Raw genomic sequence first — 22422 nt, 5'->3', positions numbered from 1 at the left:
TCAAATTATCTATAAATCTGCTATTCCCCATTCTGTTGTCTGTTAGAATATCTAGATATTGTTGTTATTGTATATATGCCAGTTTTGTTCAAGGCGCTATTATTATTATTATTATTAATTTGATTTTTATACCGCCCTTCTCCCGAAGGACTCAGGGCGGTGTACAGCCAAAAGTAAAAACAGACAATACAATATACAATTAAAATACAAATTAAAAAACTTATTTTATAATTGGCCTAAAAAAACTTTAAAATATATAAAACTAAAACCCCTTAAAATTAATAATAGAAAATTTAAAATCAGTAAAATTTAAGCCAGCCCCGCGCGAATGAAAAGATGTGTCTTCAGTTCGCGGCGGAAGGTCCGAAGATCAGGTATTTGGCGTAAACCCGGGGGAAGCTCGTTCCAGAGTGTGGGAGCCCCCACAGAGAAGGACCTTCCCCTGGGGGCCGCCAGCCGACATTGCTTGGCGGACCGCACTCTGAGAAGTCCCTCTCTGTGAGAGCGTATGGGTCGGTGGGAGGCATGCGGTAACAGCAGGCGGTCCCGTAAGTACCCAGGCCCTAAGCCATGGAGCGCTTTAAAGGTAGTGACCAAAACCTTAAAGTGCACTCGAAAGGCCACAGGTAGCCAGTGCAGCCTGCGCAGGAGCGGTGTTACGTGGGAGCTACGCGAAGCTCCCTCTATCACCCGCGCAGCTGCATTCTGGACTAACTGAAGCCTCCGAGTGCACCTCAAGGGGAGCCCCATGTAGAGAGCATTACAATAATCCAAGCGAGAGGTAACGAGCGTGTGAGTGACTGTGCACAAGGCATCCCGATCAAGGAAGGGGCGCAACTGCCGAACCAGGCGAACCTGGTGGAAGGCCCTCCTGGAGACGGCCGTCAAATGATCTTCAAACGACAGCCGTTCATCCAGGAGGACACCTAAGTTGCGCACCCTATCCTTTGGGGCCAATAACTCGCCTCCATCTGACTGAATCGGGGCAGCTGACTGAATCGGGGTGCCGGCATCCACAGCCACTCCGTCTTGGAGGGATTAAGCTTGAGCCTGTTTCTCCCCATCCAGACCCGTACAGCTTCCAAACACCGGGACAGCACTTCAATAGCTTCATTGGGGTGGCCTGGGGTGGAAAAGTACAGCTGGGTGTCATCAGCGTACAGCTGGTATCTCACCCCAAAGCCACTGATGATCTCACCCAATGGCTTCATATAGATGTTGAACAGAAGGGACGAGAGGATCGACTCCTGCGGCACCCCACAAGTGAGGCACCTCGTGGCCGACCTCTGCCCCCCTGTCAACACCGTCTGCGACTGGTCGGAGAGATAGGAGGAGAACCACCGATAAACGGTGCCCCCCACTCCCAATCCCCCCAAGATACCATGGTCGATGGTATCAAAAGCCGCTGAGAAGTCTAATAGGACCAGGGCAGAGGAGTAACCCCTGTCCCTGGCCCTCCAGAGATCATCCACCAATGCGACCAAAGCTGTCTCCGTGCTGTATCCGGGTCGGAAGCCGGACTGGAACGGGTCTAGATAGACGGCTTCATCCAGGTATTGGGGTAGCTGTCGCGCCACAGCACTCTCTACAACCTTCGCAACGAAGCGAAGGTTGGAGACTGGACGATAATTACCCAAAATAGCTGGGTCCAGGGAGGGCTTCTTGAGGAGGGGTCTCACCACCGCCTCTTTCAAGGCGGCAGGGAAAACCCCTTCCAACAAAGAAGCGCTGATAATCCCCTGGAGCCAGCCTCGTGTCACCGCCTGAGTGGCCAGTACCAGCCAGGAAGGGCACGGGTCCAGTAAACATGTCGTGGCGTGAAGCCTCCCCAACAACCTGTCCACGTCCTCGGGAGCCACAGGGTCAAACTCATCCCAAACCGGCTCAACAAGACGTGTCTCCTCTCCCTCGCTTGGATCATCCCAATTTCGGTCCAGACCGTCCCGGAGCTGAGCGATTTTATCGTATAGATAACCACTAACATCCTCGGCTCGTCCCTGCAACGGATCATCCCGCACCTCCTGATGAAGGAGGGAGCGGGTCACCCGAAACAGGGTGGCCGGGCAGTTATCTGCCAACGCAATGAGGGTGGAGGCGTAGGAGCGCCTCGCCTCCCTCATTGCCACTAGGTAGGTCCTAGAATAGGACCTAACTAGTGTCCGATCAGCTTCGGAACGACTGGACCTCCAGGTGCTCTCTAGGCGTCTGCTCCGGCGTTTCATCTCCCTCAGCCCCTCGGAGAACCAAGCTATGAATAATTAAAGTGTGAAACACACACACACAAAATAAACTCTTAACAGTACAATAGACTACAAGTTCAGATAACAAATGATGTTGAAAGAAAAATAGGAACCATAATTATATTTTACAGGCTGGGAGCAAGCTTTAGACAATAGAAAAGTATATTCCTGGCAAGGTACAATAATATTCTGTCCGCTTTTGCAAACATCTAGTTATACTGGAGACTTACCGTAGACATTTTATTTTTGTGCTGAAGTATTAATTTCCTGGATTTTATAAAAAAAAACACCAACCTGGGTACTTCCTTACTTTTTCCTTTTCCCAGTTTATACTGTATCAAAATTCCATCACAATGTAGATTTACTTCAAAAGTAACTGAGTTTTAAGGAAGTGAAAATTCCCTTCAGATATATAAGTCTTCCTTTTTTAAAATTCCTTTTTTAAAATTCAAAATTTATAGCTCAGCTGTTTCAAAGCAGGGGTCAGAATCAAATTCCCCATGTTGAAAAGGAAGGATCTGCATTTACGAGTTGCAATGTAATTGAGGTCCCTTAACTATGCTTTTAAAATAAGATTTATCTCCAAGAAACCTTCATAACAATTAAGGCCACGTTTCATTACCCAACTAAAAAAAAAATCAATAATGGTTTGCAAGCAAACTATCCATTTCCAACTTCTTCAACCTTGAGATACAGCTACTGAATATTTTGCTCATTCCAAAACTGAAATTAAAACCTGCCATCTTTTTGTTAAAGAAATACGGGCACAATGCAGGTAGTCCTTGACTTACAACAGTTTGCTTTAGTGACCGTTCAAAGTTACACCACCACTGACAATAGTGACTGGTGGCTGTTTTTCACAATGATGACCACTGCAGCACCCCCACGGTGACGTCATCAAAATTCAGACACTTGGCAACTGACTTATGTACTTATAACGGTTGCAGTGTTTCCGGGGTCATGTGATCCCCTTTTGTAAACTGAGGAAGCCAGATTTACTTAACAACTCTTGTTACTAACTTAACAACCGCCGTGATTCGCTTAACAACTCTAGCAAAAAAAAAAATGATCAGACCACGGGGCAAAATTCACTTAAGAAAGGTCTGATTTAGCAACAGAAATTTTGGGCACAGTTGTGGTTGTAAGGCAAGCACTTAAAAAAAACTGAACAGGTTGCAAAAGCATTCAGTTAGATGATGGGCCCCGTCTTGCAGTGCCCACTTTAGTTATGACATGTGAGCTGGCAAAGGTTTTAGTGCCAAGGCACGCTGGTATGCCAGGGTCAGTTCCAAGTTAACGAAGCGGCTGCACCGGGCAGTTTTCTAAATTAGCAGTAATCTTCCGCCTGATTATTTCAGAGTTCAGAGAATACGTACCACATTCTGCAGTGATTGAAGCCAGCCCTCCGTACACAAATGGCTTCCAGTTCAAAGCCGCCATGCTCCTGCGTGTCTCTTCCCTCTGCAAGACAACACAACAACACAACACCGTTCTTAAAAACATTTTCCTGGTAGGGCAAGGATTGGTCCGTCTACAGCCCCCCCCCCCGGCCCCAGCCCCCTTGAACGCCCCCAAAGTATGTCCTTGACTTACAGTAGTTTGCTGAGTGACCGTTTGAAGTTGCAGCAGAATAGAATAGAGTAACAGAGTTGGAAGGGACCTTGGAGGACATCTAGTCCAACCCCTTGCTCAGGCTAGATTCCCTATACCTGTTCACACAAATGGCTGTCCGGTCTCTTCTTAAAAACCTCCAGTGATGGAGCAACTCACAACTTCAGGAGGGAAGCCATTCCACTGGTTAATTGTTCTGAATGTTAGACTTAGAATAACAGAGTTGGAAGGGACCTTTGAGGTCATCTAGTCCAAAAATGTTGGATAACCATTTGTCTGAAATGGTGTAGAGTTTTCTGCCTGGGCAGGGGGCTGGACTAGAAGACCTCCAAGGTCCCTTCCAACTCTGTTGTTGTTGTTATTATTACTATTATTATTACTACTAGTAGTAGTAGTACTACTATTACTACTACTACTATTATTACAAGCCTGTTAAGCAGGAGACCCCTAGAGCATTTCTGACAAGTGGCCATCCAGTCTCTTCTTAAAAAGCTTGAGTGATGGAGCACCCACAACATCTGGTGGCAAGCTGTCCCACTGGTTAATTATCCTCACTGTTAGGAAGTTTCTCCTCGATTCCAGGTTGCTTCTCTCTGGGATTAGTTTCCATCCACTGCTTCTTTTCCTGTCTTCTGGGGCTGTGCAGAATAGGTCGACTCCCTCTTTTTACGATATTTTTCACACATACCACCGTTGCAGCATCCCCATAGTGATCAACATTCAGAGGCCGGGCATTCGATTCATATTTATGACGGTTGCAGTGTCCTGGGGTCACGTGACCCCACCCCCCCTTTTGCGTCCTCCTGACAAGCCGAGTCAACAGGGAAGCCAGATTCACTCAACAACCGCACGATAAACTGAACCACGATTCACTTAGCAACGGTGGCAAGGCAGGTGGTAAATGGGGGCAAAACTCACTTAACGAACGTCTCGCGTCACAAACCGAAATGTTGTTTTTTTTTATTTGCATTTATATCCCGCCCTTCTCCGAAGACTCAGGGCGGCTTACACTATGTTAGCAATAGTCTTCATCCATTTGTATATTATATACAAAGTCAACTTATTGCCCCCAACAATCTAGGTCCTCATTTTACCTACCTTATAAAGGATGGAAGGCCTGGTGGGACTTGAACCTGCAGTAATTGCAAGCATGTTGGGCTCACTCGTGGGTCGTACGTCAAGGACTATCTGTACCCCACTGACGTTCAGCAGGCAAAAAGGCTAATTTTGAGAAGGCCATTTTTTTTTCATCCTTCTCGATCCAAGGGTGGAAAATCGACATGTTAAACCTCATCAAGGCTTCTGATGCATCTGGAGTTTGGTTGGTGGCCAACAGGCCTTGATTGGGCTTCAGAGCTAAGCGTGACCAGACCAGGTTAGGAGCAGGCTGGGAGACCACTAAGGGGTCAGATAAATTGGGACATTAAAAGGATTTCGTTGAAGGGGGTAATAACCAGCAACTTAAATAACAGAATAATAAGAGCTGGAAGGGACCTCAGAGGTCTTCTAGTCCAACCCTCTGCTCAAGCAGGAGACCCTATCCCATTCTAGACAAATGGCTGTCCAATATCTTTCCTGAAGTCAAGTAGCTATTATGACTCCCACTATTAAGAAAGCTATCCTTGCAAAACAGTAAAATAAGATGAAATAGACAAACCTGTGTTGATTTCTTGTACAGGTAGTTCTTGACTTACAACAGTTCATTTAGTGACCGTTCAAAGTTACAAGGGCACTGAAAAAAGTGATTTATGACCGTTTTTCATACTTACGACCTTTGTAGCAGCCCTACGGTCATGTGATCAAAATTCGGACGCTAAGGGGTCAGATAAATTGGGACGTTAAAAGGATCTCGTTGAAGGGGGTAATAGCCAGCAACTTAAATAACAGAATAATAAGAGTTGGAAGGGACCTCAGAGGTCTTCTAGTCCAACCCTCTGCTCAAGCAGGAGACCCTATTTCAGACAACTTCAGTACTGCTGGCAGAAAAACCTCGTAGACACAGTCCTGAAAGGACTTGGGAGTCCAACTGGCTACAAAGACATTTTCCCGAACCCCCAAAACGTGAACAAAATGGGGACGGCAAACCAGAAAAATCGCTCCCACTGACAGTAACATTCCAATGCATTTTCTCTTGATTCTAAAACTTATTGCCAAGTAATTTTATATGGGCTTTTAAAAAATGACGTTGAATATCAGTTTCCCCCCCCTTTTTACACACACCCCATCATGCAAATGTATCAGAACAATTAACCAGTGGAACGGCTTGCCACCAGAAGTTGTGGGTGCTCCATCACTGGAGGCTTTCAAGAAGAGACCGGACAGCCATTTGTCTGAAATGGTTTAGGGTCTCCTGCTTGAGGAGAGGGGTTGGACTAGATGACCTCAGAGGTCCCTTCCAACTCTTGTTATTCTGTATTCTGTTTTGTATTCTGTATTCTCACTTTTTTTTTATTGCTGTTCCTAAAAAAATAAAAAAATAAAGCACTTGTCCTGGGAAACTTTTGCAGGATCACCGTCTCTCATGGAACCACCAGCAGCCAACAATTTCGGGTTAGCTCATTTCAAAACCAGGATGTGAACTTTAGCCCATCTCCTGACAGCTTTTGAACACGCTGAAACCGCCCGGCTCTGTCTCTGAATTTTCATCCTGACCCTCATCCGTTGCAGCCCCCTGCTCACTCCTTACTCAATAGCTCCAGGTTTCTTTCCCCAGCCCCCATTCTCAAAACCCAGGTCAAGGAGAAGTAACCCAGCCCTCAGGCGTCTGCATTTATGGCTGTGGGATCACGTGCAGCTCTTTGCAACTAGCTCTGGAGGGTTTACACAACAGACAGCGCAAACCAAACAACCCACATACCCCCTTCCTAGCCCATCTTGTTTTCAAACCAGGCAGCCAATCTTCACTCGTGCCTTCGTTAAAAGATAAAAAAGCTTTCCACGGGTCAATTTCAATTTTTACATGAGATCAGCCTGGGCTCATGGTTACACTGACCCCCACGAGACAGACCTCTATTTAAGGGGGAAAAACCCTTCTCCTTTAGATATATTTCGTTTTCAAAAACTTATCTTTGTTCTTGATTTTGGTCATTTAAATTCGACAGTACCAACACTTAAGGCACTTACATTCCTTTGAAAAATATGGAAATAGAATTACCATTGTTTAAATAGGTTTACATATAACCTTTGAGTTTAGGTATTTGTAATAGGATATGCACTTTTGTAAAGGTTTCCCTCTTCCATTTTCTTCTTTAAGGCAAAGCTATCAATACAGACATTTTTTTTTTATCCATGTGGAAACTTTTCAGATTTCTCCTTTATTATGCAATATGCAATATGGTCATTGTACCTTTCAGAAAACATTATATGATATTATACAATGAATTGTATATTATGTACAATATGGTCTTTGTGCCTTTAAGAAAACACCCTATGGAAAATAAAATGCCTCCAGGATTACACCTATTGTCTTCAATTTATGCCTAATGTTCTTTTCCAGAATATTTCATGGAATATTTCAGATTATTAAACACCACTAAAAAGCTATTTTTATCCAAGCATGCCCATCATCTGACAATGAACTTAACCATATCAGTAAAAAGACTTAAAAGGCATCAGACTTTAAACCCCCTTAGAGTTAATCTTGGTTTAGTGCTTTAGAAGCTTACAGTGTCGAAAGAAGCAAGCTTACTTGGTTACTTTATTGGTTCAGAGTGCTGTGTGAACCTGCTTTTCTTTTCAAAAATACAATCCTCTTAGCATACCGCAAAACATATTTGAGCACCACTAAAAAGCAAACCTTGTTAAATCAAACTGGGTTCCTGGTGGGTATCTTGAGACCCATCCAGTGGAGGTTTTGAGGGCTCAGGAACACAATTTACAGCCGCAATTGAGCCCCACATTTCAGCTGCTAAGCAAGAGGGTTGTTAAGTGAGCTTTGCCCCGTTTTATGACCTTTCTTGCTAACGTTGTTAAGCGAATCGTGGCCGTTGTTCAGTTTGTCCCACGGTTGTTAAGGGAATCTGGCTTGTCAAAAGGTGGCCAAAGGAGAATCACCTGATCCCTGAGACTCTGCAACCGTGGTAAGTACATGCCAGTTGCCAAGCCTCTGGATTTTGGTCGTGTGACCGTGGGAATTAATATAAAACCAGGTCAGAAGTCATTTTTTCCAGGACTGTCGTGACCGAATGGTTGGAAGTCCAGAACTAGGCGCCCGGGGCAGGGTCGTGCCTCTCTGCGGGAGGCTCTGGGCGCGGCTTTCCGCGTGGTCTCCCATCCCGCGGCTCACCTTTGCCACCAGCCACTGCAACAGCCAGCCGTCATTCAGCATCGGGGCTCCGCGAGGGCGACTCGCGCGGCGCCTCCGCGGTCCAGGCTGCCGGCTCTTCCCTCCGCGCAGGCGGCTCCCGAGTGTGCCGCCGAGGCAGGGACGGAGCTCGGACAGCCGGGAAGGGCTCGCGCGGAGGCGGAGGAGGAGCCGTCGGAGGAGGGGAGCGCCCTCCGCCAGGCAGGTGGGGCTGAGAGCCGGCCGGGCTTTGCAACCGGGCGCCCGCGGGGCTCTGCCAGAGCGGCTGCTCCCTTTGCAAAAGAGCCCCGGGATTGGGAAGGCTTGGCAGACCCTGGAACCCCCCCGAGCCCCGGACTCACTTACCGCGGAAGCGGCCCCGGGACCCCGAGCAGGCAGCGCCCAGGAGGGGAAGGCAAGGCAAGGAGGGACGGAGCTCCCAGGAGCCGGCCGGGCCTCCCCGCCAATGGCTCGCCGCTTCTCCCCAAGGGACCCGGCGAGAGGGAGACGCCCAGGCCCCCAGCGGAGGCTGAACCCAACAGAAGGGAAGGGAAGGGGAGCCTCCGTGTGTGAGAGAGAGAGAGAAAGAGAGAAACCAAGAGAGAGTGGGAAAGAGAGAGATAAGAGAGGAAGAAAAAAGAGAGGAAGGGAAAGAGAAGAAAAGTGAAAAAGAAAGAAAACGAGAGAGAAAGACAAAGAGAGTCAGAAAGACACAGAAAGAGAAAAGACAGAAAGTGAAAAAGAAAGAGAAAAAAGTGAAAAAAGTGAAAAAGAAAGAAAAAGAGAAACAAAGAGAAAATGAAAAAGACAGGCAGAGAGAAAGAAAAAAGAGAGAAAGGGAAAGAGAAAGAGAAGAAAAGTGAAAAGAAAGAAAAGTGAAAAGAGAAATAAAAGAGAAAGTGAAAAGAAAGAGACAGAAAGACAGAAAGAGAAAAGAAAGAAGTCAAAAGAGAAAGAGAAAAGAAAGAGAAAAGAAATAAAGAGAAAGTGAAAGTGAAAAAGAAAGAGACAGAAAAAGGGAAAGGGAAAGAAGTCAAAGAGAAAGGGAAAAGAGAAAGTGGAAAAAAGAGAAAGAAAAGCAGACAGAGACAGAAAGAGAAAGGGAGAGAAAGAGAAAGAGAAAAAGAAAGATTAAAAAGAGAGAGAGTCAGACAGACAGATAGACAGAGAGAGAAAGAGAAGGTGGGGGGAGAGACTGGGAATCTCCATCCGGTGGCGCTGGAGTCAGCAAAGGAAGAGTAATAGGTAGCTCAGCTTCCTAGTAACCAAAAGTGGTGGTGAAGAAATAAATGCCTGGGCTAGACAAGGGATTTGCCCTGTTTTCTTCCGTGCATACACACACACATACATAGTCTCTCTCTCTCTCTCTTCTCTCTCTCTTTCACAAACACACAATCTTGCCTACAGACTTGAGATTTTGGATGCCTTTCTGCCGCCAACTGCGATTCAGATGCCACTGAGATACAACTAGCTTTTTGAGATCAGCTGAAGTTTTGGCTGGCGTCATCCACCTTTTGGATTTATTCAGGATTATTTTATATGTCTAAAGTACAGGAACTACAAGTCAATAAATGATACTAATTCTTGTTCAAGAATTTTGCTGTTTGTTAGTCAATATTACTTCCAATACAGCTAAAATGTTTTTTTTTTAACATAGGAGTTTATTTTTCCAATGTTTTGCTTACCTTCCAAAGTTCCTCTTAGGTGATCACGATGATATTTTTGGAGAGCCCGTAAAAATCCAGCTTTTCCGGGAAACATCAGTCAGATGCTGCTACCCACTGCAAATTAAATGCATAATTATATATTAGCCCTGTAAGCTTGTTCCAAGTCTGCATGATTTCTCCAGATTGTTCCTGATGAGTTGTCAAAAGAGGCTTAAAATATATTTATTAACAAATACTTCCAAGCTGGCATCTCCAGTTCATCTACCAAGTCTTGGCTTCATTCTATAGAGCTATAGAGCACTGCACACCAGAACAACTAGACACAAGAACAGTTTTTTCCCGAAGGCCATCACTCTGCTAAACAAATAATTCCCTCAACACTGTCAGACTATTTACTGAATCTGCACTACTATTAATCGTTTCATAGTTCCCATCACCAATCTCTTTCCATTTATGACTGTATGACTATAACTTGTTGCTGGCAATCCTTATGATTTATATTGATATATTGATCATCAATTGTGTTGTAAATGTTGTACCTTGATGAACGTATCTTTTCTTTTATGTACACTGAGAGCATATGCACCAAGACAAATTCCTTGTGTGTCCATTCACACTTGGCCAATAAAATTCTATTCTATTCTATTCTATTCTTTCCCAAAAAGATTTTCAGAGGGGACTTGAAAACAGAGAAAAAAGACGGAAGAGCACTGAATGAAACTGACCTCCCTTTGGTTTTAAATGAGGGTCTTTTTTTTAAACACTCTTAATTTTCTTCTTAAGAAAAGTTTTTAAATATATACTTTGACATTTGAACTCAAGTTGGAACTAAGTTTTCTGTAAAAATCAGGTAGCCCTCACCTTCCAAGCATTTGTTTAGTGACCGTCTCAAGTTACAACGGCACTGAAAAATGTGACTTATGATGTTTTCACTCTTATGACCGTTGCAGCTGCCCCACAATCATGTGACCAAAATTCAGCCGCTTGGCAACTGATTCGCATTTATGACGGTCGCAGTGTCTCAAGGTCACATGATCTCCTTTTGCAACCTTCATGCCAAGTTCACTTATCAACCGTTTTACTGACTTAACTGCAGTGATTCGCTTAAAAACCGTGGCAAGAAAGGTTGCAAGAGGGGGCAAAACTCACTTCACAACTGTCTCACATAGCAACATAAATTTTGAGCTCAATTATGGTCGTGAGTCGAGGACTTATGGACGTATTTGCTTCTAGATTTCAATTGCAAGCGTGCCATGAGGATTTTTCCCTACAGCAGACAATTCAATTAAAATGTCTATGCAAACTCTCAGTCATCCAGGTCATACCATAGTTGTCTCAAAGGTGCTTTCTCAAAAGGCAACTGAAACTGGGTTGTTTTTTTTTACCCTTGAGGAAGAATTTAATTCAATTAAAATTAAATTAAGAATTTATTCAATGAAAAGTTTTCTGTACCCTGGCCAGATGGAAACACTATAACAACGTTAAGTATTTAGACATTGCAATCCGCTCTGAGATGCCCTAAGGGCCCACATCCGAGGCAGAGAGAGATACTATAACCCTAATTTTCTGAACTACATAAACAACTCCAGCGGATGGGCTTCGTTTCCCTTTCGGGGTTGGGGGGGGAGGCTCAAATCCTGAGAAGCGAACCCGGAAACTGCGCGTCCCTTCCTGCGCTTGGGCGAGTCTAATTTCTTGCTTCTAGAGCCACGGGAAAGAGGGCGGGCGGCGTGCGTGCGTGCCTACGTCACAGTTTCGTGCGTCATGAGGAGCGCGGCGATTGGCGACGCACGGATGGCAGGGACGTGCCCTGCTGGCTATATGAGCTCCGCGGAGGCGCCTCCTCGGCCTTTTTCCGCCTCGTTCTTCGCTCGCGCCGGGGGCTGCCGCCACTAGCGCTCTTCCACCCGGCCTGACGCCGCCCGCCTGCCCGCCGCCTCAGCCATGATCATCTACCGCGACTGCATCAGCCGTGAGCCGAAGTCCCCCCCCCCGCGCCGCTTTTTTCCCCTCCCTCCTCTGAATCTTACGGGAGGGTGGGGGAAGGGGAGGGGAGGGGAAGGGAAGGGGGGGGGTTCCCCGCGGCGCCGACTGCGCCTGCGCGGCGTGGCATTCCAAGCCGGGGAGCGCGCGCCGGACTCACCCTCGGACTGCGCCTGCGCTCCTCCGTCTCTGGCGCTACCGGCCTGAGAGAGGAAGAGAGAAGAAAAAAAAAAAGCCAGCGCGGTGTCGACGGACCCCTCCCCCCCCAACAGGGCGCTCCATTGTCTGCGCATGTGTGTCGCCAAGGCGCCGGCCGGCCGCCGGCCGCACTGCGCTTGCGCGAGAGGCCGGGAAGCGAGGGGGGGAGGAAAGGAAGGATGAGTCTGCTGTTGCTGCGGCGGGTCGAAGCCGCCGGCCGCCTCTAGAGGGCGCCAAAGGCTTTGCGAGGAAGGTCCCGCCCCCTGTTGGCCGTGCGGGGTATTGCAGGGTAATTTTAGTCCGGGTTTTTTTTTTTTCCTCCCGACTTTGGAGATTTTTTTTAAAGAAGAAACTGGAGAACCGTTTGTCTGGGAAAGGTGTTTAAAGGGGGGGGGGCTGGACTAGAAGACCTCTAAGGCCCCTTCCAAGCCCATCCCTCCATGTTCCTCCCCCATCTGGGCTGTGGGACTTGGGGGGGGGGAAGGCCTACTTTTGGGTGGCATCCGGCTCCCAATTTGGTGGTTGGGCCTCCCTTTGGCTTACCTGGCGGAACAGGTGTGGCCCCTTCCAGGTGTGGCCCCTACCTGGCTTGAAGCTCCCTATTTTGCAACCGGCAGGCTCTCTTGGAAGCTTTTCGGCTGCAGGAGTAAAACACCTGATGGTAAAGGTGGGCCTGGGGTCTTCCACGTGGCAGACCTGGGGGGGGCTGGACTAGAAGACCTCTAAGGACCCCTTCCAACCCTATCGGTCTTATGTTTCTCGCCGTCTGGGCTGTGGGAGTTTGAGAAGGCCGTCCTTCCTTGGAAGCTCTTAGCCTGCGGAAGTAAAATAACCCATAGTGAGGCGGGTCTTCGGCCTGCCGTGTGTTGTAGGGACCTGGGGGCTCCGCAGAGGGGTGGCTTTCAAGTATGGTGGGAAAAACCTTTCTCCTGTCTTCCTCTTGCAGAAGATGAGATGTTCTCGGATATCTACAAAATCACAGAAGTTGCCAATGGCCTCTGCCTGGAAGTGGAAGGGAAGGTAGGTGAGAGACAGGCAGGGAATGGGAAAAGAGGGCCGGGTTGGCAGCATGGGTGTGGCTAGTCCTCAACATATGACCGCAATGGAGCCCAAAACTTCAGTTGATGGGTGAGAAATTAATAAAGTGCGTTTTGCCTCATCTTGTGTCCTTTCTTGACATGGTTATTAAGTGAACCACTGCAAGCTAAATTAATAAAACTGCTTAAGTAAACCTGGCTTCCCCATTGACTGGTGGCAAAAGGGATCACATGTTCCCAGGATGCTGCAACTGTCATAAATACGAGTCAGTCTCCAAGCATCCGAATTTGGATCGTGTGAGCAGAGGGATGCTACAAGGGTTGTAAGTGTGACAAATGGTCATACATCACTTTTTTTCAGTGCCATTCTAACTTTGAAGTGAAGGGCTACCTGTAATTACTACCTAATACAGGGGTCTCCAACCTTGGTCCCTTTAAGACTTGTGGACTTCAAAGCTGGCTGAGGGACTCTGGGAGTTGAAGTCCACAAGTCTTAAAGGGACCAAGGTTGGAGACTCCCGATCTAATATATTTTAAGTAACAGCAACAAGATCGTTAGGTGCTTTTGAAAGCGATAAAACCAAATTATGGGTTTAATTGGAAGAAGTAGAGAGGACGAGCAGCCTTTATTACCTGAATTATTAAGAATTATGTGTTTTCTTTATTTATTTAGCGTATGGCTTCTGACTTTAAAACACACTTGTTTGAATTCAGAAGAAAAGCACGTTTGGCTCTAATGAATAGCTTGTTTCGATCCTTAATCTATACTTGTCTTATCGGAGTTTCTTGGTTATTTTCAATGTCCCAGATGGTCAGCAGGAAAGAGGGTGAGATTGACGAAGCCTTGATTGGGGGAAATGCATCGGCCGAAGGCCCAGAAGGTGACTGCACAGAGGCCACAGTCATCACCGGCGTTGACATCGTCATGAATCACCACCTCCAGGAAACCTCTTTCACTAAGGAGTCTTACAAGAAGTACATCAAGGACTACATGAAGTCGTAAGTGGGCTCCTCCTCATAGGTCGAGTGAAGTTTGCAGAGGTTTGAACGACGGGCCTTTTGAAGAGCTTGTCCCAATTTTCTTCTTCCATTTGGGCCAATCTACTTTCTTCGCCGCTAAGCTACCAGAGGCAGAGCCAGCGCGTGCCCCCTCTCCCCTCCTCTCCATGTGTCGTTTCCTTCTCTTGAAACTATTTCCAGGGGTTTATGAAATGAAACATGTATTTAAAGGTATTTAAAAAGCAAGCTTCTCACACAGATAATTCCACTTCCTTTACTTCTCCACTTCAGAGGTGACCACCCCAGCTATGTAGCAGCTCTCAAAGGCTGCTTTCTCAGCCGTCCGGTTGAGAGGCTTCTTCCGATCAGCCAGGGAATTTGCGGTTTCCCTGTGCTTGCCAGTTTGTGCCTCTCTTGTTCACCGTCCCTACAGGACAGCTTCGGCCAAAAAAGACCCCCAGATGGCTGTGATAGCGACAATCCTTCAGGATCCCCTGAAGAAAATGCCTTTTCGCTGTTTTCGCTTTAGCTTATCCCAAAGGTGCTTTTTTAGGAGGCAACTGGACTTTCTTTGAAGACGTTTTGCTTCTCATCCAAGAAGCTTCTTCGGCTCTGGTCGGACGGTGGGGAATAGAAGGATTTATATTCCTTGCAGACAGCTGGTCAATTGCATCCTTTGAGGGGGTTCTTGAGACCACTGGGGGTTTATCTGTGTTCTCAGGGTCACCTGAGTAGTGCAAATGGGTGTGGCTAGAACACAGTCCTTTCAGCAATTCCAAGAAGGCTCCACACCCATTTGCACTGCTCAGGTGATCCTGAGGACACTGATGAACCTCCAAGTGGCCTCAATGATCCCCTAAAAGGATGCAAATGATCAGCTGTCTGCAAGGAATATAAATCCTTCCATTCCCCACCATTCAATCAGAGCTGAAGAAGCTTCTCGGATGAGAAGCAAAACCTCATATAAGAAAAACCAGAAAGTTCAGTTGCGTCCTGAAAAAGCATCTTTGGGACAAACTTGACCTGGAGGACAGAGAATCTCTACGGACTTTTAAAAAGCTTGTAAAATGCAGCTGCCTGTCTCTTCGTGGATCGAACTGGCTGCTGTACACGCTGGCTATATGGGGTAGGTGGGATATCTATAATTTGTAGATCAGGTCAGACTAATAACCTTCGTGCTGGTAGCTTTCAAGATTTGATAGGTACAAGTATTCCTCAGTGACTACAATTGAGCTCAATCTCTGTTGCTAAGTGAGACTGTTAAGTGAGGCTCGTCCCATTTTATCACCTTGTTGGTTCTTAAGTGAATCACTGTTAAGTTAGTAACATTGTTGTTAAATGAATCTGGTCAGACAGTCGCCAAAGGTGATCCCATGACCCCAGGTCACTGCGCCCGTCATAAATACAAACGGTTTTATTACCTTTCTTGCCACAGTTGTTAAGCGAATCATTGCAGCTTTTAGTAACCCAGTTGTTAAGTAGACCTGGCTCTCCCATTGACTTTGCTTGTCAGAAGATCGTGCAGGGGGTTCACATGACCCCAGACACTACAATTGTCATAAGTACATGCCAGTTGCCAAGCCTCTGAATTTTGATCACCTGACCTTTGGGGATGCTGCAACGGGAATGAATGTGGAAAACCATCATAAATCACTTTCTTCAGTGCCACTAACTTTGAACGGTCACTAAATGAACTGTTGTAAGTCAAGAACTACCTATAGTTGCGCCTCAGGTTGTTAGGCAGTGAGGAAAGAGAGCAGGAATAGCGTCTCTCCTGCTAAGAATTTGGCTTCCTGGCTTTATTATTGATTATTTGGGGACCAGAAAGCGGGGGACTGGTGGTTCTCCAGCAATTGTGTCTGGTGAGGGACAGCGGCATCAAAATTATGGCATATGTTTCATGATGCCCTTGTACAAACAGCACAATTGTTCAATAAGAGTAAATTTCATCACACCTGATTGCTATCAGGCACCCTTTGCTGACATTCTCCAGCATGGCCCAGGCAGATAATTCTATACCATTCTAGCTTTTGTGGCAAGGTGGGTTTGATTTAAATCGACTCGATTTAAATCTTGATTTAAATTGATTTAAATCACTAGTAAAAAGGCTTCATTTAAATAACTCGATTTAAATCGTTTTTAAAGAGCACCTGTCAACTCTGCTGTGAAATTGTGTGAATGCATCAACGCAATGCATGTTATGTCAGCTGGCAGAGCTTGGATTCATTGAATGAGCTCACATTAAAAATGTAAATATTGCAGAATATACAGCCTCATGCTACAAAACTAAGCTCTGTTTCATGCTGAATAAACCAAATTATTAATGTATCTTGAATAGAAAACTATTAAATTTATTAAAATAAATTTGATAAAAATAAAAGAAATCCAATTTAACTTTTTTAAAAACGGGTTTTTTTTTAAAAATTTTTATCCACCCTGTCTTGTGGCCATGCATAGACCTTTGAATCTTGCATAGTCCTCAGCTTACGACCATAATTGGAAATCAGAATTTCTGTTGCTAAGCAAGGCCACAGTGAATTGCACCATGATTTTACAGTCTTATTTTGCCACAAGTTGTTAAGTGAATCACTGCAGTTAGAAGTGAGTCACTGCAGTGGTTAGAGAAATCTGACTTCCACGTCAGAAGCTGACTGGGATGGTTGCAAATGGGGATCACGTGACCCTCCAGCATTATCGTAGATGCTTTTCCTGTTGCCATAGTGCCTGAATTTTGACCACATGACCGTAAGGGATCTGCCAGCCGTTGTAAATGTGAGGACCGGTCCTTTCGGTACCAATCTAATGTTGAATAGCTGTTAAGTAGATATTCGCCACCGTTATAAAACTACCCGTATTGTGAAGTCCACTAATGTTGCTTTAATACTGCATTTGTTTTGTCATATAATTTCTGTCTGTGAGTTTTACCTGGGAAGGAGGAAGGGAATGTCGGAGGGTTGAAGCATCGTTTTCTTTCTGCAGAATCAAAGCCAGACTTGAGGAAACCAAGCCAGAGAGAGTAAAGCCTTTCATGACAGGCGCAGCTGAACAAGTAAAGCACATTCTTGGAAACTTCAAAAATTATCAGGTGGGTTCAAAAAGCCTCTTCGTTTCCCCCTCCCAAAATAGATCAAGTCTGTGTGACCCTATGGGGACGCGGTGGCTCAGGGGCTAAGACGCTGAGCTTGTCGATCGAAAGGTCGGCCGTTCAGCGGTTCGAATCCCTAGTGCTGCCGCGTAAGGGGGTGAGCTCCCGTTCCTTGTCCCAGCTTCTGCCAACCTAGCAGTTTGAAAGCACATAAAAAATGCAAGTAGAAAAAATAGGGACCACCTTTGGTGGGAAGGTTAACAGCGTTCCGTGCGCCTTTGGCGTTGAGTCATGCCGGCCACATGACCACGGAGACGTCTTCGGACAGTGCTTGCTTTGAAATGGAGATGAGAACCGCCCCCTAGAGTCGGGAACGACTATCACATATGTGCAAGGGGAACCTTTACCTTTTATGTCACCCTGGCATTAATGTATTTTGCTACAGACTCTAAAACACATTTTGTCAAATATTTGGAATTTATTTTAAAACGATTGGGGGGAGGGCAGTTTTTTCAACTTCAAGTCTGACTGAAGAGACAAGATTCTCTAAATTCTAAGGATCGACTAAGTTCAGTGTCCTGGGGACCACACCAATCTGGCCATTCCATCTCTTAAAATGTTAAATGTGCCGGGAGATTTATTTCTGGGGTGGGGGTGCGGAGGGATGTCTAGGAAAACCCCTTGTTTAGAAATCGCCAAGCTTGTATCTTTAACGGGTGGCATTTCTTCCTCTAGTTTTTTGTAGGCGAGAATATGAATCCAGATGGCATGGTGGGGCTACTGGACTTCCGCGAAGATGGCGTGACCCCCTATATGATTTTCTTTAAGGACGGATTAGAGATGGAGAAATGTGTAAGTAGGGATTGAGAAAGGCGGGGTGGGTAAGATGCAGACGGGAAACAGCTCACAGCACGGAAGTTGTAGGTAGGAGAGTCAAGCTGTTAACAGAAGAATAGCACAGTTCTAACCACAGCCAGTTTTTTGAAGTTTATCACAAGTGGAGGAACAAGACGAAGAATAACCCTCATTTCCAATGTTAACTTCAAACTGCACAGTAACTCTTGAAGCATCACAGTTCTCCTGCTGTGATAGTCCCCCATTTAATGGTCTTCAGTAATACAGGCAGTCCTCAACATACAATCACAATTGAGCCCCACTGTTCCTGTTGCTAAACGAGACTGTTGTTAATGGCTTCCCCATTGTCAGGTGGCAACCTAACCCCTCCCCCGGGACTCTGCAACTGTCCCCCCCCCCAAAAAATACATGAGTTAATTGCCAAAAGTCTGAATTTTGGTCGGGGGGGGGGCATGGAAATGCTGTGGCGGCAAACAGTCGTAAGTCCCTTGTTTTTAGTGCCCTTGTAAGTTTGAACGGTTGCTAAATGAACTCTAGTAAGTCGAAGAATGCCTGTAGTTGTTTTTTTTTTAAGTATGCCTAACTTGGCTGAGCTGTGTTATTTCTAAAAAAAAATCTTGTTAATTAATTTGTTCTGAATATTGCTGTTGAGGCCGTTAACAGCTGGCCTTTTTTTTTCCTTCCCCTCCAACTGTTGTGTCTGGTTGAGAAGATGTTCATCCCACTTTCCTTTTTTCAAACAATATATTTGTGTGTGAATGTGTGTGAGAGAAATTTCCTTCCTTAATGCTAAGCATCAGCTGATAGGCCAGGAGCGATTCCGTTTCCTCTCTGGCTTGCATTCAGATGCAACAGTGACTTTCCCTGCGCTTTCTGCCTGCCCCGATTCCGTAGCAGCTCAGATTGAATAAGGGAGAACATTTTAAGAAAAGGGCGGGGGGAGGGGAATGAGATGCTGATGTTGGGTCCGAAAAACGACCCGGTAACGAAGGCAGGTGACTAACTTCCATTCGTTTCTCAACAGTAACAAGACATCAAATCATTCCGAATCATTTGTCATCATAATTGGCTGCTGCTCTTTATTCATCAACAAAACATCATGACTCAACAATGTCTGAAAAAAACTGGACTGATTGATATCATCTTGAGCTTTAATTTGATTTATTTTGACCCCCCTCCCCCGAATTATAATTGAAGTGTGGAGAGGCATTGGTTTTTTGTTTTTTTTTAAGAGAAAAAAAAACACCAAACTTGTCTTGTAGGCTGTCTAAAATTAAAAACAAACAAACTCATTTAAACCCAGCCTAGGTAATGCCTCTTGGTTTAATGTGTTGAGCGGGCTTCTCGTAGCTGTTGTGCATCCATAGAGTGTGGCCTTAGTGGTTGTGTCTCCAGATATCGGGACTTCGAAACTGGAAGTTCGATTGGCCATTCCCTGAACTGCTTTTTTTAGACACTTGTTGGGAAAAAAAACCCCGGTCTAACAAAGAAATCAGCTTGACTTTCTGAAGCGGACTTGACACCTTTTTAACAACGCACGATAACTACTCGGACGACAACCCGGGAGAGGTCTGGATGTGTGGTGTGGCTTTGCACGCTAATCTCGGGTGTTTCACCAGTGAAGGAGAGATGGCGATTTTTTCCGACAAACATATCATGCTGATTGAGCAGAAAAGTGGGAAGAGAATTCTTGGCCGCGGAAACGAGAATATTGGGCAAACAACCGACACATTCGCGAGGCATTGCTTACGTGCTGTAATACGAAATAACTGTAATTTAAATACATGAGTATAATACCAATTGAATCGCAGGTTACTAAGTTTGCTTGTGTGGTGTATCAAGTCCAGCCCGGAGCCCTTAGTTGTAGCTTTAGTAGTAAACTACTTAAACAAGAATCAAAGGTGAATGTGGATTTACATAGTAAACACTGTGGACCTCCTGTTCGAATTGTGCAAAGTTTGAAGTACTGAAATCGTGTTATTTTTTTTTCCCCCAAGTAGTTACTTTTTTTTTGTTGTTGTTTACATTTATACCCCGCCCTTCTCCGAAGACTCAGGGCGGCTTACAGTGTATAAGGCAATAGTCTCATTCTATTTGTATATTTTTACAAAGTCAACTTATTGCCCTCCCAACAATCTGGGTCCTCATTTTACCTACTTGGAAATTGGGGAAGTACTTGGGGTACATATCCATATCACATTCATTGAGAATTATTATACCTACCTTGTTTGTTAGACCCAGTTATTTCTACCAGAGTTCTGGACAACCTTGATAATTCTCCGTGTTCTGGATTGTAGATGATAACAGAAAGTAGACTGCAGATGATGATGATCTTTGCTCTCCATATGGAGGGAAAGGCGGGGGGCTGCAACAGAGATTCTTGAGGTGACAAAATTAGGAAACCCAGGTCAACAAAACCGCTTTGCAGCATAAAGTGTAGGGAAGGGAGCCCGATGTGCTGCCACAACAGGACTTAAGTCTTAAATGCTCAGTTGCATGAAGGACTTGTTGCCCGGTGTTTCTGTAAGTGGAAAGAAATGCTCAAAACCTTCAAAACGTTTCCGTTCCATCAAAACCTCTCCTGGGTAAAAACCAGGCTAGGTAGGTTCCCTTTCAACCCGAATAATGAGGCAGCTGTTTCAGCTTGGCATCCATGATAAAATACGCAGAGGTTTAGGATGACCAAGCCCAGATTGCCTTGCTGTGGATTCTCTGCATCCAGGACAATTGTCGATAAAGGCAGATGCGATAAGAAAAATAAGTTTGTAAATGAAAGCGCCTTATTTTAGGGAATGGCAGTTTGAGTTGATGGTTGAATCAATTTCACTTTTGTTAGAAATACTGTGTTTCCCCAAAAAGAAGAGTCTGATATTTTTTGGAAGCCTGAAAGAAGCGCTTGGCCTTATTGCCATGCGTTCAAAAGCCCGATTGGGCTTATTATCAGGGGATGTCTTATTTTGGGGTGAACAGGGTATGAAAGAAGGGGGAGAGATGATAAGACAGATGAAGGAGGGATGGAAGATAAGAGGATAGATTGATGATAGATGCATCCCTATTTAAATCTATTAAATATGCAAGTCAAGCTATTAAAAGTGTATTTTTGGAGTTGTTTCTAAGGGGAATTCCTAGCTGTAATTGAGAAGATAGGAAAAGAGAGCGATCTCTGGATATTTTGTGTGGTTCTGGTATTTTCACTTGTGAGGAGCTGATCATCGTGTCTCAAATCACATGCAGAGTATTCTAAATAGGCCCACATTCCTCCCCCCCACCAAAGTGAGGGTTCTTTAGAATCCAACACCAGAGAGCTTTTTGTTTTTGGCACAGTTTTTTTTTAAAAAGGATTCTTAAAAACAATTCCATATTACATGGGTATATTAGAAGATAAATTGGTCATTAGGAGCTGTAAATGTTTTTGTTACTAGGAAGAGCAAACACGTGTTCTAGCACGGCCAAAAGTATTGCTGCCAATGTAGTAGAGAGCCATTGGAGGAATATCCTTCAAGTAGAAGTGAGTGCATGGTAGTTTTTTATCTGTAGCTTTTCTTTCCTTGGGTCTTTCATAACCTTTTTGAAAACATTCACATGAAAGTTAGCCAGTAGAGTGTTATCAAAACTGTATTATTGGAAAACGTTCCTGTGATTTTAAGATTTGCATGTATGTTTTGGCTCAGCTGTGCTATTTTCGCGGCCCTCAAAACCTTTTAAATGTTTCCCTTCCTAGCTTAGCTGTTACGGGTGGTTGTTTTTGAAGCCTCTGTGACTTATCTCCATTCCAATGTGTACTGTACAAACCCCGCGTTCTTGACTAAGGAGGAGAGCTTAATTATTGAGAAAAAGGTCTTTTGTACGCACAGGGTAAGCGGTTTCAATTTTAACTACTGTCAGACTTTGAATCCGAAGCGATCTGTCCATATTAATTCAAGCAAGCCTTGATTAAGGACCCTGCTGGGATAAATAGAAGAAAAGCACCAGTGTAAGATCCATTCATCGTAACGCCAGGCGTCCTGTTTTGATGCTTGTTCAGCGCATGAGGTTGGGCTTGGAGGATCGGGTGTCTTCTGTGAGGGCGTCCACACTGCTCTAATTGGCTCAAGTTTCTGTTGAGAAAGAGTTGCAGCGTAGCCACCCCAAATGGACCTGTCCGAATGTTCAAGAAAAGTCACGTTGATGGGCAAAGTTACAGCCTTTTGCTATTTCCTGGCCATCAAGATCCAGATCTTGTCACTTCGTCAGATTGTGTGACAATCTTCATTGCAACAGGACTATTTCAGTGTATAAAACTGGGCATGATTTATTCTTGAAAGACAAAAACAGCTGGATAAAAATGTCTACGGAGATTCTCAGTCCTCCAGGTCACGGCTGTCCCAAAGGTGCTGGTATTTTTTTCCAAGAGGCAACTGGACATTCTTGGTTTTTCCTTGAAGACATTTCACTTCTCATCCAAGAAGCTTCTTCTTCAGCTCTC

The 22422-nt window shown here is 45.2% G+C and overlaps 2 protein-coding genes and 1 non-coding gene across 5 annotated transcripts in view; 2 read left to right on the top strand and 1 right to left on the bottom strand.

Annotated features, from left to right (window-relative positions):
• The window catches only part of SLC25A30 (solute carrier family 25 member 30), a 29208-nt gene extending 16846 nt beyond the window's left edge, over positions 1 to 12362 (bottom strand). Inside the window, exons 1-3 of one of the 3 annotated variants that reach the window (XM_058185441.1) lie at positions 11944 to 12362; positions 9819 to 9914; positions 3617 to 3701 (exon numbers count right to left, since the gene is read on the bottom strand). In XM_058185441.1, the coding sequence (XP_058041424.1) occupies positions 3617 to 3680 (64 nt within the window). In that variant the 5' untranslated portion in view covers positions 3681 to 3701; positions 9819 to 9914; positions 11944 to 12362. Of the gene's footprint in view, positions 1 to 3616; positions 3702 to 8136; positions 8459 to 8499; positions 8745 to 9818; positions 9915 to 11943 lie in introns of those variants that run through there. The other 2 variants (XM_058185443.1, XM_058185440.1) reach the window with 2 other exon arrangements.
• TPT1 (tumor protein, translationally-controlled 1) lies at positions 11615 to 19762 on the top strand. The gene is made up of 6 exons (XM_058185444.1): positions 11615 to 11772; positions 12928 to 13001; positions 13827 to 14017; positions 16997 to 17102; positions 17838 to 17954; positions 18982 to 19762. Exons 1-6 carry the CDS (start codon positions 11745 to 11747, stop codon positions 18982 to 18984), a joined length of 519 nt encoding a protein of 172 aa, XP_058041427.1. The 5' UTR covers positions 11615 to 11744; the 3' UTR covers positions 18985 to 19762.
• Positions 18749 to 18880, top strand: LOC131200316 (small nucleolar RNA SNORA31). Its single transcript, XR_009155583.1, has one exon. It is a non-coding gene; the product is annotated as a small nucleolar RNA SNORA31 (small nucleolar RNA).
• Positions 19763 to 22422: the final 2660 nt, after the last annotated feature.

Source organism: Ahaetulla prasina, chromosome 5, assembly GCF_028640845.1.
Source record: "Ahaetulla prasina isolate Xishuangbanna chromosome 5, ASM2864084v1, whole genome shotgun sequence".
Lineage (NCBI taxonomy): Eukaryota > Metazoa > Chordata > Lepidosauria > Squamata > Colubridae > Ahaetulla > Ahaetulla prasina.
Note: the sequence above shows the minus strand (reverse complement) of the source record. Positions and strands in the feature narration are given on the sequence as shown.